At 41.3% G+C, this 13592-nt stretch overlaps 1 protein-coding gene and 1 long non-coding RNA gene across 4 annotated transcripts in view; one reads left to right on the forward strand and one right to left on the reverse strand.

Annotated features, from left to right (window-relative positions):
* Window positions 1–13592, reverse strand: part of LOC142046342 (uncharacterized) — a 934987-nt gene that overhangs the window by 297971 nt on the left and 623424 nt on the right. The gene's annotated exons all lie outside the window — the stretch shown is intronic.
* COL15A1 (collagen type XV alpha 1 chain) overlaps window positions 1–13592 on the forward strand; it is a 282178-nt gene that overhangs the window by 193478 nt on the left and 75108 nt on the right. For all 3 annotated transcript variants that reach the window (XM_032765559.2, XM_032765558.2, XM_032765560.2), the window contains exons 18-19: window positions 7454–7498; window positions 11050–11094. In XM_032765559.2, coding sequence (XP_032621450.1) covers window positions 7454–7498; window positions 11050–11094 — 90 coding nt within the window. The remainder of the gene's footprint in view (window positions 1–7453; window positions 7499–11049; window positions 11095–13592) is intronic.

Raw genomic sequence — 13592 nt, forward strand, 5'->3', positions numbered from 1 at the left:
TCTGCAAGGGGCGGCAGTCCCTGTTGTTTTGCCCCTTAGCAGAGTGCCGAATTGCTGCCGCGAAGGGCAATCTGTATACCCTTAGGGCTGCAGGCATATTTCCGCGGTGAGGGCAATTCAGTGGCAGCTTCTATGTTTAGCTGTCAGGGGCGGCTTCAGCTAAACATAGAAGCTGCCGCTGAATTGCCACCATCGTGGAAACGCGCCTGCTGCCCTAATGGCACACGGACTGCCCCCGCCCCCCCCGGAGGCAATTCGGTGCGCTGCTTGGGGCGGCGAAAACTGTAGAGCCAGCCCCGCAGGCTGGATTTCTTTATTTTCCAAAACTGCTTTCCTAAATTCTAATACTTTTTTGCTGTTGTGTTCAGTAAACTATATGAATTCAAAATGAACAATTAAGTGAATTTGACACAAATTCACTGTTTCACTAATGTTCAGAAGCAGACTCAGACATTCATTCCATAATAAAATGAAAGTAAGTCCTTAAAAGTGCAATTCGGTGCCCCACCATATACGGACCTCGGCTATAATTGGCAGACCTGTGAAACACGCCAGTTGGAATGACACGCTAGGTTAATGTTCTAGCCTTTCACTGTCAGAGACTTAGCTATAAATTCTGAGTTTTAGGTCACATAGAATAATTAATTAGGGCATTTGTTTATATCACAAAGCCATCATATGTTTCAGCACAATAGGATATTTCTGCTTAAAAACAGTTGAAGACTGGAAGAGTAGAGGATATTGCAGGTAGGGGCTGAAGTGGATTAAGAATGCCTCATGTACGTGCCCTCTCTGTGCTTGGCTTAACAGCTGTGTTAGTTGCTCAGTTTCATGAGCATTGCACCAGTAAAAATAAACATGGGACCTAGCGGTTATGTAGGCTTTTCCCCATTCTGATGTAAGCTGTAGAGTTCTGCACAGAGATCAGATGACGGGCAGTTGGGCTTTTTTGGCATATTTGAGCCAGATTCACTCTGCCGAGAGCAGGAAAGTACTAAATGCAGTCAGGGCTGGAGCATGGTACTGTTTCTTCTATCACCCTCCCTAGAATTTTTGCCAGTCTGGGCAACTCTAAAATCCACCAGGGACTCCATGGGAGTGCTCTCAGTGGGGGTGCACTGAATCAGTGTGTTCCCAGCCACCTTGGTCATGCAGTGCCACCCACTATTAACGCTGTGGTACCTGGTGGAGGGCAGGGTTCTGCCATTTCCCACCATCACAACTGCCCTCTTTGCAGACTTTGCTCCTGTGCGTTCCCTCCATTCAAAGCCAGTGTCACTTTGGGGGAAGGGACCTGCCATCGTGAGGTACTTACATCCTATAAAACCTCTAGAGGTTTCTGCCTGTGTTAAAAAGAAGACTGTCTGCTTCTAAGAGGATTTTAATTAAAACCAGGTATTAGGAGGTACTTTGGGTTTGTTTGTACTGCATCTGTTCTGTCATAATTTCTTTAGATGGGATTGTAATTTCTCAAAGAGACACTGAACAAAAGATTCATATTATCATTTTGTGTGTAATTTACAGCAATGATTATAAAACAGGGACAATCTGCTGTATAGTTTATATAAACCTTTAATTCAACCTTGTATTAAGAAGTTGGTAGCTCTGTTTAAAGCAGTGATGTCAAGCCTATTTGGTGAAGAGGGCTGAATTCTGTTTTTAATTATAGTCTGTGGGCTGGGCTATAATTTTAGGGATCTCTATTCTTCTGCCCACCCACAGCCAAGATTAAGGGTAGAATATGGCTTTTATGTAGAAAATAAATATTTAATTAGGGCTGTCAATTAATCACAGTTAATTCACACAATTATCTAAAAAATTATTCTGGATTAATTTTTTAAATTGTGATTAATCACAGTTTTAATCGCACTGTTAAGCAATAGAATACCAATTGAAATGTATTAAATATTTTGGATATTTTTCTACATTTTCATATATATTGTATTCTGTGTTTTAACTGAAATCAAAATGTATATTATTTTTTATTACAAATATTTGCACTGTAAAAATGATAAACAAAATAAATCATATTTTTCAATTCACCTCGTACAAGTACTGTAGTGCAATCTCTTTGTCATGAAAGTGCAATTTACAAATGTAGATTTTTTTTATTACATAACTGCACTCAAAAACAAAACAATGTAAAACTTTAGAGCCTACAAGTCCACTCAGTCCTACTTCTTGTTCAGCCAATCGCTAAGAAAAACACATTTGTTTACATTTACAGGAGATAATACTGCCTGCTTCTTATTTATGGTGTCACCAGAAAGTGAGAACAGGTATTTGTATGGCACTTTTGTAGCCAGCATTCCAAAGTATTTACATGCCAGATATGCTAAACGTTTGTATGCCCCTTCATGCTTCGGCAACCATTCCAGAAGACACGCTTCCATGCTGATGAGGCTCATTAAAAAAAATGTATTAACTAAATTTGTGACTGAACTCTTGGGGGAGGGGAAAGAATTGTATGTCTCCTGTTCTTTTTACCCTTATTCTGCATATATTTCACGTTATAGCAGTCTCAGATGATGATCCAGCACATGTTTTCGGTTCAAGAACACTTTCACTGCAGATATGACAAAATGCAAAGAAGGTACCAATGTGAGATTTCTAAAGATCGTTACAGCACTTCACCCAAAGTTTAAGAATCTCAAGTGCCTTCCAAAATCTGAGAGAGATGAGGTGTGGAGCATGCTTTCAGAAGTCTTAAAAGAGGAACACTCTGATGCAGAAACTACAGAACCCGAACCACCAAAATAAAATAAAATAAAATAAAAATCAACCTTCTGCTGGTGGCATCTGACTCAAATAATGAAAATGAACATGCATCTGTTCAAACTGCGTTGTATTATTATCAAGCAGAACCCGTTAGCAGCATGGATGCATATCTCCTGGAGTGGTGATTGAAGCATGAAGGGGCATATGAATCTTTAGGGCATCTGGCATGTAAATATCTTGCGATGCTGGCTACAACAATGCCATGAGAATGCCTAGTCTCACTTTCAGGTGATATTGTAAACAAGAAGTGGGCAGCATTATTTCCTGCAAATGTAAACAAACTTGTCTGGCTGAACAAGAAGTAGGACTGAGTAGACTTGCAGGCTCCAAAGTTTTACATTGTTTTATTTCTGAATGCAGGTTTTTTTTACATAATTCTACATTTGCAAGTTCAACTTTCATGATGAAGAGATTGCACAACAGTACTTGTATTTTTCAATTTACCTAATACTATTTATTTTGTTTTTTTTACAGTGCAAATACTTGTAATCAAAATAATCAAAAATAAGTATAAAGTGAGCAGTGTACACTTTGTATTCTGTGTTGTTATTGAAATCAGTATGCAGTAACTCCTCACTTAAAGTTGTCCTGGTTAACATTGTTTTGTTGTTGTGTTGCTGATCAATTAGAGAACATGCTTGTTTAAAGTTGTGCAATGCTCCCTTATAACATTATTTGGCAGCCGCCTGCTTTGTCCACTGCTTGCGGGAAGAGCAGCCTGTTGGAGCCGGTGGGGGTTTGGAACTAGGGTGGACTGGCAGCCCCCCCATTAGCTCTCTGTTCCCCTAAGTTCCCTGTGCGGCAACTGCCCAGGAGGCTGTCAACTACCGGCAGTTCAGCTGTTCCTCCTCCCACTGTCATGTGCTGCTACTGCCCTCTGCCTTGGAGCTGCTCCCGGGTGCCTCCTGCTTGCTGTGCGGGGGGCTAATGTCAGGGTGTCCCTCTCCCCCTTGTTCCTGCCTCCCGCTTACCCCATCTCCATATAGTGGGGGTGGGGGACACGAGAGGGTTCAGAACTGAGGGAGCTTGCTGGTAGCAGCTGCTGTTTCAACTTGCTGATCTACTTAAAAAGGCAATGTACTTAGAGTGCGCTCAGCATACTTAAAGGGGCAATACACATCTGTCTCTCATAGGGTGTGTGTCTCTGTCTGCCATGCTGTCTCCCCTCCCTCCATTTGTGCTGCCTTGTAGAGTGTGAGGCTACATTAACAACAATATGTTAACCCTTGAGGGCTCAGCTGTTCTAGTTCATCATTTAGCAGTAAGGCATTCCCTGGGAAATATCTGACCCTCTGACTTCATCACCTCAACCAAGCTTCACAATCATCATTGCTGTGTACAGTATTAAATTGTTTGTTTAAAACTTATATATATCTATATATATCTATATATATATCTATTGTGTGTGTGTATATATATAGATAGATATATAGATGTAGATATATAGTCTTTTGTCTGGTGAAAAAAATGTCCTTGGAACTGAACCCCCGCACCCCATTTATATTAATTCATATGGGGAAATTGGATTCGCTTAACACCATTTCTCTTAAAGTCACATTTTTCAGGAATATTACTACAACGTTAAGCGAGGAGTTATTGTATTTGAAAATGTGGAAAACATCCAAAATATTTAAATAAATGGTGTTTTATTATTATTTAACTGGGTGATCAATCACAATTAATGTTTTTAATCACTTGACAGCCCTATATTTAATTATTTGTTCAGTGCCTTGTTATCATATTCAGCTTCACTTACATCACTCTGATGCCTCCTCCATTGTATCTGCTCAAATGATCAACGGTGGGACAGTTAATGTTGACATCCAAGTGTCATCATTGGGCTTTAGAGCTGACACCCTATTGAGATTAAGAGGCAGGTGAGTTCACACCTCTGAGTCATTGTTTTAGGCTGTCTGCAGACTCAGAAACACAGCACTGCATTGGTTATACCTGCAAGGGCAGCTCTGCTTTCAGAACCTTAACAAAAGCAGCTGTATCTGTAAATGTTAAGTCAGAGAACCCTCTCTCTCCAAACTGTCTCAGGATACTACCCCAAATTCCATGTGACTCTGTGGGACTTCACTTCACCTCAAGTATGTTCCACAGCCTTTTATAAGAACATGAGCTTTGATTGTCACTCAGTCATCAGCTGGAAGTAGTTGTTACTCAAAAACTCCTTGGGTTTGACTCCCTACTGTATGTCTGTAAAACATAACCATATTTTAATCTGTTCCATTCAGAAGGAACTTCTTTTGAGACAGTAGGTGATCCAGTGCTGATGAGGACTGTATTGTAATGCATACATGCACAGGAACTGAGTTAGGGCAATGCTGGCAACCTTAACTTTGTCATTTCCTGACTTTTGTGTGTCTCACTTTGCAACCTTGAAATTCTTTTGTATTTAATTTTGTGCATTCTTTACAAAGGAAAATGAAGCAACAAAGACTTTGTGCTATGTTTATCTATTTGCCAGACATCAGTGGAGAGCTCTGTAATGGATAATGTGTGCAGTTGGTGAGACAAGTGCTCCTGTCTTATTTCATGAACTCCTTTCTATGGGCTTATCTACACTTGAAATCCTACAGCAGCACAGCTGCACTGCCTATGCCGATGGGAGTGGTTCTTCCCTTATGGCAGGTCTACATTAGAAACTCGCATCATCACTTACACTTGCACTGTGCTTCTGGTGAAGATGCTCTAAGCCAGGGGTCTCAATAACGTGGCCTGCGGGTCGCATGCGGCCCATGGAGTTATTTGCTGCAGCCCACCAAGCAACCCGTGCCCCCCCCACACCATCTGGAGTTATTTCCTGCAGCTCCCAAGCTCCCCTCACCCACTTCCCCCCCCAGCGCACCGCGTCCCTGCTCCTCTGCCTATCTCTAGGGGCTTCCTGCTGCTGAACAGCTGTTTGGCGGCACTTAGCACTTTCCAGGAGGGAGGGGGAAGGAGCAGGGAGCTGCGCGCTAAGGGGAGGAGGTGGAGAAGAGGTGGGGCAGGGGTGGGGATTTGGGGAAAGGATTGGAATGGGGCAGGAGGGGGCAGAGTTGGGGTGGGGGCTTTGGAGAAGGGGTTGGAAGAGGCAGGGCAGGGGCGGGGCCTCATGGAAGGGGTGGAGTGGGGTGTGGGCAGAGGGGGGGCTTTTGTACTTTATATGAAAAGGTGTCAGTGATGTGTCCCTCAGGCCAATGTACTAGTCCTCATATGGCCATCAGGTGATCTGAGTTTGAGGTCCGTGTCCTAAGCTAATAGGGGAGAGCTCACCCATCTGTTTAATAACTCTGTCTCCATGAGAGTCGGTAGCTATGTTATCAGGAAAGGCTCTCCTGAGCGTCTACACCCGCACGTAGGTCGGTATAACTACGTCACTCAGGGGTGTGGATTATTCACACTCCTGAGTAATGTAGTTATACTGAAGTAATTCTGTAGTGTAGACCAGGGCTCAGCGTAGCTAATCCAGCTCTCCACAAAGTGAAGGTCGATGGAAGAATTCTTCCCTCTACACTGGGAGCTAGGTTGACTTAACTATGCTGCTCTGGGAGTGGATTTTTCACACCTCTGTGGGATATAGTTAAACCAACTTAATTTTCTAGTGTAGCCCGGGCCTCTTTCAAATGGAATAACGCAGCACTCTTTTGGCACCAATACTTATTGCACTGAAGAAGGCAGTGCAACTTCACTAACTCAAGAGAAAGGAACACTGCCTAGGAGCTTTCCTAATCTTAGGCCAGGTCTATACTAGGAAATTAGGTCATATAACTACATTGCTCAGGGGTGTGAAAAATGGACACCCTTGAGCAATACAGTTAAACCAACCTAACCCATGGTGTAGACAGCACTAGGTCTATGGGAGAATTCTCCTGTCAACCTAGCTACTGCCTCTCAGGGAGGTGGATTACCTACACTGACAGGAGAACCCCTCCCCTTGGCGTAGGTAGTGTCTTCACTGAAACACTATTAGGGTGCAGATGCACTGCTGCTGGGGTTTTTTAAGAGCAGACCTGCCCTAAGCATTCAGAGACAGAAAAAACAAACAAACAATGGCAGTTTAAGTGGTTGCATTACAAAAATTCAGTGCATATGCACAAAGTAGGGTTTTTTAAATGTTTATAATGTTGACAAATCACAAGCAGTTTTCACCAGAACACCAAAAGTCACCTCTGCAAGATAGGGAATACTGTCACTTCCTGCCAAATTTTACATTTTACCATCTAACACCAATTCCTGGCTCAGGCTGCTCAGAAGAAAGGTCACAAAGATGTGTTTTATAATGGGGAAAGTATGTATATTTTTATTCTCCCCAATCTTTAAAAATGGCAACATCATTTTGATTTAAACTTTTCCAAAATATTGCTCCCAGGCTGAGAACTTAACCTTCAAAATTGCAGCCAGTTACGTAAGTGATTGAAAAAAAATTATAAGCAACGCCTTAGAATGGAAACACCTGGGCACCTTAAATATAACTATCACTATATACTCTGCCTATTACAAGAAAATATTAAGCTGATAGACTTCAAAATATCTAACAAATTTTTTTTTTTTTGCATTTTAATTCTTTCTGTTGATACAGCTACTAAAAGACTTTTCTATGGTTGTGATTGTGAGCTTGTTTGTTTTTGAGAAAAAATGAATATGAAATGATAAATTGATATATCAGTAAACTCAGAATACTTTGTAGGGTCGTGCTGGGGAGACTGGACAGCGTGGGCCAATGGGACCAAAGGTAACTGATATAACAAACTACATTTGAAAGCTAGCATATTTTTGTATTTTGCATTTTCCACTTTAGTTTATCATATTTAGAGTAATTCAGGTCACTTTTTCTTTTGTTCTTTTGTACCAAAGCTTTCTCTTTTTAAAAAACAAACAAAAAAAGTGCTTTCTGGATAACATTGGCGTGTCCTAAATACCTTGGGCCACATTTTTCTTTCAGTAGCAAGGGTGTAATTTTGGAGTTTGCTTTAATGGCATTATTCCAAAGTAGTGAGAGCAGTATTTTGTCCTGAGTGTTTAGCTAAACATGTAGTTAAATGTTATATGTAAGGCCTTTCATTTCCAAATGTTATTTATTTATTAATTTTCCAGGAGTATATCAGTTTTTATTTCAAGAATTTAAAAATGGGCGAAAATCGATGCAAAAAACTAACATCATGGTTTTCCAGGTAAATATCAGGTTTAGTATTGGGGGTTGGGAGGACAGAAAGAAAGCATCAATTAGGCTCTGTCTACACCACCACTTATATTGGCAAAATTTGTATCACTCTGGAGTGTGACTATTCCACTCCCATGAGTGATGTAAGTTACACTGATATAAGCACTAGTGTGCACAGAGCTATATGGATGGGAGAACTGTCTCCTATCGGCTTAGAGCGTCTTCACCATGCACGCTATAGCAGCACAGCTGCGGCGCTGCACATGTAGACGTACCCTTAGAGAAAAATTTGTTGTTTATAAAACCATTATATCCCCATTACAAAAAAACCTTCTTTTTACAAAACAGTTTACTGTTGACTTGAGCAGTTACACTTGATATAAGATCTTGAGTCTCAGCACTTCTCAGCTCACTCCCTGGCCCCATGGGGGGATTGGTGTGATCTATTCCCAGCCCAAGGAGAGGAGGGAGCTCTGTCCAGCTGGTGAAGTGGACCCAGCTCTGTGCCCTGGGGTTCCTCTCTAAGCCCAGCTACTCACTGGGGCCATCTTGGGGAAGCAGGTGCCTATTGAGGAAGAGGGGTTTCCTGGCAGAGGGGAGGGAGATGGGTAGAAAGGGGTGTCCTGCAAGATGGAGGGGGAAGGAAAGGGGTTGAGATTGTATGTCCTGGGGCCGTGCTGAAGAGCTGGGATCAGGAGGGGCCAGTTCTCAAGGGTACAGCTTTCCCCTGTCTATCTCACTCCCCGACTGTGCAGCTGAGAGAGCCACCAACTGGCAGTTGTTCTCCTCTGCACAGGCATGCTGAGGAGGCCGGCAGAGAGTCAGCGATGGGGGGAGCTAGGTCTGGGGAGTTAGAGCAGCTGAAAAATCCAAATACTGAATTTTTCAAAACCAAGGAATATTTTTGGAGTTTTCAGTAAAAGCCAGGGTCCCTAGTTATATGGTACATATTGTACAGTATCTCAATAAACAAACACCAAGGCCAGAACATTCTAACTTGAGAGCCTATGGGTAGGCACCTTAGTCTATATTTAGGCACCTGCGTAAGTAGCCTGATTGTAGAGATGCTGCACACATACAATGCCTATGGAAGTTAGAGAAAGCTGCAAGTGCTCACCATCCCAGCAAATTGGAATACTCAGGGCCAGATCATGCTCATACCCTGTAAGGTCAGTCGGAATAGGAAAGAACACGAGGAAAGAACTTAGGAAAGAACACGAGGTTCTCCTTGTGGATTTTCCTCTGAACTCTTCAGTCAGAGCATCCAGCCTTGCTTATCCTGACTAGCAATCACCACAAATCCAGTTCAGGACATCTTAAAGCTACACTTGTTGTATAAGGAAAGAGAGGAATCGTAATGCAAACATGCTCGAATAATATCACTAGATGGGCAATAATAGGTGATTTTTGTTGGAAGGACTGGCTGTAATATGGCAGGAGAAATCCATTCTTTTATCCCATTGTGTTTTGGCTCAATGCAATCCCTCTTTGTCCTTTGTTAGCTCAAGGTTACATGTTACAGCTCCCAAAATGTGTGGGTATCTGAGTGCCAGGAAGTGACTCTGTTCTTTCTAGAAAAATCTCTCTTTGTTGTCTTTCAAAAGATCCACTGCTTGTAACCACAGTGACATAAGAAAGATAGGATGGTCTGTGGTGAAAGAACTGGAATGGGATTTACAAGATATTTCCAGCTCTGCCACAGATTTCGTATGTGACCCTTGGGCACATTACTTAATCCCTCTATGCCTCACCTCCTCATCTATTAAAATGGGGATAATAGTTGGTTGCCTCACAGGGATGTTGTTAGGATAAGTTCATTTATATGTGAAAAGAACAGGAGTACTGTGGCACCTTAGAGGCTAACAAATTTATTTCAGCATAAGCTTTCGTGGGCTACAGCTCACTTCTTCGGATGCATAGAATGAAACACACAGACAGGAGATATTTATACATACAGAGAACATGAAAAGGTGGAAGTATGCATACCAACTGTAAGAGTCCAATCAATTGAGATGAGCTATCATCAGCAGGAGAAAAAAAACTCAGGCCCAGATCCTCAAAAGTATTTAGGTGCCTAATTCCCATGGAGTTAGGCACCTAAATATCTTTGAGATCTGGGCTTCAGATACTAATGGGATGTGCCTAGATAAATAGGTGGTCACATGTCTATTATATTTGTCTCCCAAACCAGTTTTGCATGACATACCTTCCCCTCAATAGCCAGCAGAAATGGACTATAAGCCATTTTCTCTTGGATTGCTGTTTTTCAGTCTGGCATAATCCTGTGAATCACTTTGTGGATTTTAACACATCGACTATTTCCCCCCTATTTAAAACAAGCCTTTTGTTGATAGCTCTTGAGTGATTTCTGCCTAGACAATGAAAGTAATTTACTCCAGTGCAAAGTGGGTATAACGTGGGTGTACAGTGTCACCATTCTGAGCCAGTTGTAGGGTTTTGCACCTAATTTTCACAGATGAAACTGATTTTCATTACCATGTGAAATCAGATGCAAAATTTAGTTTTCATGTACTCTGAGTGACAAAAGGCTCTAGAAATCCAACTAGAAATCACATGGAGTTTAATGTCCAACTAAGTGATAAGTTTTAGTACAACATAACTCATATTTTTAGATAGAGCTATCCATCCCAGATCAATGATGTGATTTTAATTCATAGCACAGGTGCGGTCATCTACCACAGTGACCCCAGTGTTCTGTTTCCAGCTGATAAGTACGTATCCAAAATCTGTTTTTATGGATAATGAGATCATTGATTATTATGAAAAACTTCTTTTTCCACCAGAAGCCAGGGAAGTCTAATTATCATGAGTAAAAGCATTCCTAAAAGAATATTTTTGGAAGATTTTTCAGCAAAATCATTATGTCTTGGGCCTGATTCATCAATGCATTATTTCTATTTTAAACTGGCGTAACTTTGTTGAAATCAACATATTTCCATTCTTTCTCTGTAAGGAAAGTGGAGTTACACCACCATAAAGTTGTAGTAATGCAGAGCTGAAGACAGCACTTTATGTAATTCTAAACAAGCAAGAGTTTTTTTTAATCACTGTAGTTGTACTGCATTTTGATATTTAACATGGCCTATGTATCTGCATTTCAGGGAGAAAAGGGGGATACTGGTCCACCAGGTATAGCAGGTTTAAAGGTGGGGAACTCATTTAACTTGATTTACAAATGCGTTGTTTTTTTTCTACTTAGTTATTGTCTTTATGCACTAAAATGATGGTAAATGTTGATTACATTGACAGAATTTTAATTATACACATACACACAATTCCCAGGGATGTTTTGAAGTACCTGAGTTGAATTATCATTGTCTGTAAACTGTGTGATCTATTGACTGATGCTATGATGTTTAAAATACTCTGGGTCTAATTCAGTATTGAGTTATTCCAGTTGTACACCAGTATGACTCCAGTGTAATCAACAGAGTTACAGTGGTGTAAAACTGGATTAAAGCAATGACTAATCTGACCCTCTGTTTGCTGAACTTTTATCACAGTTTTATCATAACACACCTGCATGTTTTAATAGAACAACATAATGTATTGGCTGCTGCTTGTTATAAATTCAATCTGCTGTACATATTTTGAATGTGCAGCAATCTGTATGGAGATGCCATTTCTGTACAATCAACGAATACATTTCTTAAAAACACATTTCATTAAGACATTTGCCAGCATGCTAATTAAAGACAATGTATGGACGTGTAGGAGAGTTGTCTTGAGCTCTTTTGATTTCTACAAGGATCTAACTAATTTTCTTGTGTGAACTGTAGTTGAAGAAAGTGTTCTGCTTTATGGCCCTTCCTCCAGTAATTATTACTGAATGATGTATGCAGTTGTGATAAATAGTATTTTAAAGCATATTTCCAAAGGGCATAACTATTGTGAATGAGGTGACTACAAAGCTATGTACAAAATAAGCTATCGGAATCAATCTGTTCAGTTCGTAAATAATAAAACTACCTTGGCAGATAACTCATCCGCTTAGACCTGAATAACGTACAGTTCTGGAACCTTAAAATTTTGCCTATTAGGAATGAAAGAAGTGGAGGGTGTATGTTTATTTTATTTTATCATCATTTGTTTACAGGAACTCAGTGTTCAAGTAAGACAAGCAGAAATAAAAATCTATAGGACAATAGTTACTGAACAAGTGCCAGTTTCAGGAGTGATATAATGTTTGGCTTTTTCTACACTAACACTTCTGTTGGCAAAACTTTTGTTGGTCAGGGATGTGAAAAAACACACCCCGACCAACATAAGTTTCACCGACAAAAGTGCTGGTGTGGAGAGCACTATGTTGGCAAGAGAGCTCTCTCCCACCGGCATAGAGCGGCTACACGGGAGACCTTACAGCAGCACAGCTGTATCGCTCTAAGGTCTGTAGTATAAACATAGCTTAAAAGATGTTAAGATCTGAATAATATTAAAAATGTGACATTGCCATACTGTACTATTTACAGTGTGAATTATGTTAAGTAAAATCATGTCTTTCTTTCCCAGTTAAAACTGAGTAAGAAAATGTTGGTGAAATTATTGAACATTTGTTCCAACCAGAAGTGAATTAGCAGCTCTTAGTCCTAACCCATTTCATCTGTATATGGGTGAAATTCACCCAGTTGAGGAGGTCCCCCAAGACCCTCTGTTCTGACTCAACCTTAGGTTGATGAGTCACTGATAAAACACCACCACCCAGCTGCATAGCACCCAGGATGTATACTGGGTAACAGCTGACACACATCCTGCAAGCTGTGGGGGAAGTCCTGTTCACCTCATATAGGCTGATGCAGAAGGTGGAGATGGGAATTAACCGGGGGAGATTTCCTGAGATCTGTGATTACAGAAATGCAGTTACACACAAATGATAGGGAAGGACTTCTGCAGGTTTGTCGGCCCACTCTGCCCTCCAGTGTTTCACACACTTTGCTCATACAAAACCTGTTTGGGCTTTCCAGAGATACAGTGAATTTCACTAACAAATAGGAAATGGGCTCCATACTCTTTTCTCACTTGTAGAATTGCTAGAATGCTGTTGAACCAGCATGTATAGGTTTAAAGAAGTTTACTTCATGTGGCTACTTAAGAGAAAATGGGTAACATTTTCAGATGTACCTAAGGGTACATCTGCACTGCAAACAAACAAACAAAACCGAAACCCCATGGCAGCAAGTCTCAGAGTCCGGGTCAACTGACTAGGCTCTCCTTACAGGACTAAAAATAGCAGTGTAGACACTCATGCTCAAGCTGGAGTAGAGCTCAGACGCAGTGAGTGGTGGGAGGGGCTCAGAGCTCAAGCTCCAGCCCCAGGAGGAAAGTCTACACTGCTATTCTTAGCTCCGTAGCTCAAGCCCCTTGATCCAGGCTCTGAGACTTGCTGCTGTGGGGCAGGTGGGCGTATTGGTTGGTTGCAGTGTTGGCATGCCCCAAATCCCATTTAAAAAAATGAGTTTGGCATTTAGGCGCCTAAGCCCCATTGACCTTCGATGAGATTTAGGCCAGGTCTACACTGCGACTTTAAATCGGTTTAATGGCCGATATACCGATTTAACGCTGTATGCGTTCACACGACGTCGTCATTAATATCGAGTTAAACGGCTCCTTAAATCGATTTCGGAACTCCTCCCAAACGAGAGGAGTA

The sequence above is a fragment of the Chelonoidis abingdonii genome, chromosome 2, assembly GCF_003597395.2.
Source record: "Chelonoidis abingdonii isolate Lonesome George chromosome 2, CheloAbing_2.0, whole genome shotgun sequence".
NCBI lineage: Eukaryota > Metazoa > Chordata > Testudines > Testudinidae > Chelonoidis > Chelonoidis abingdonii.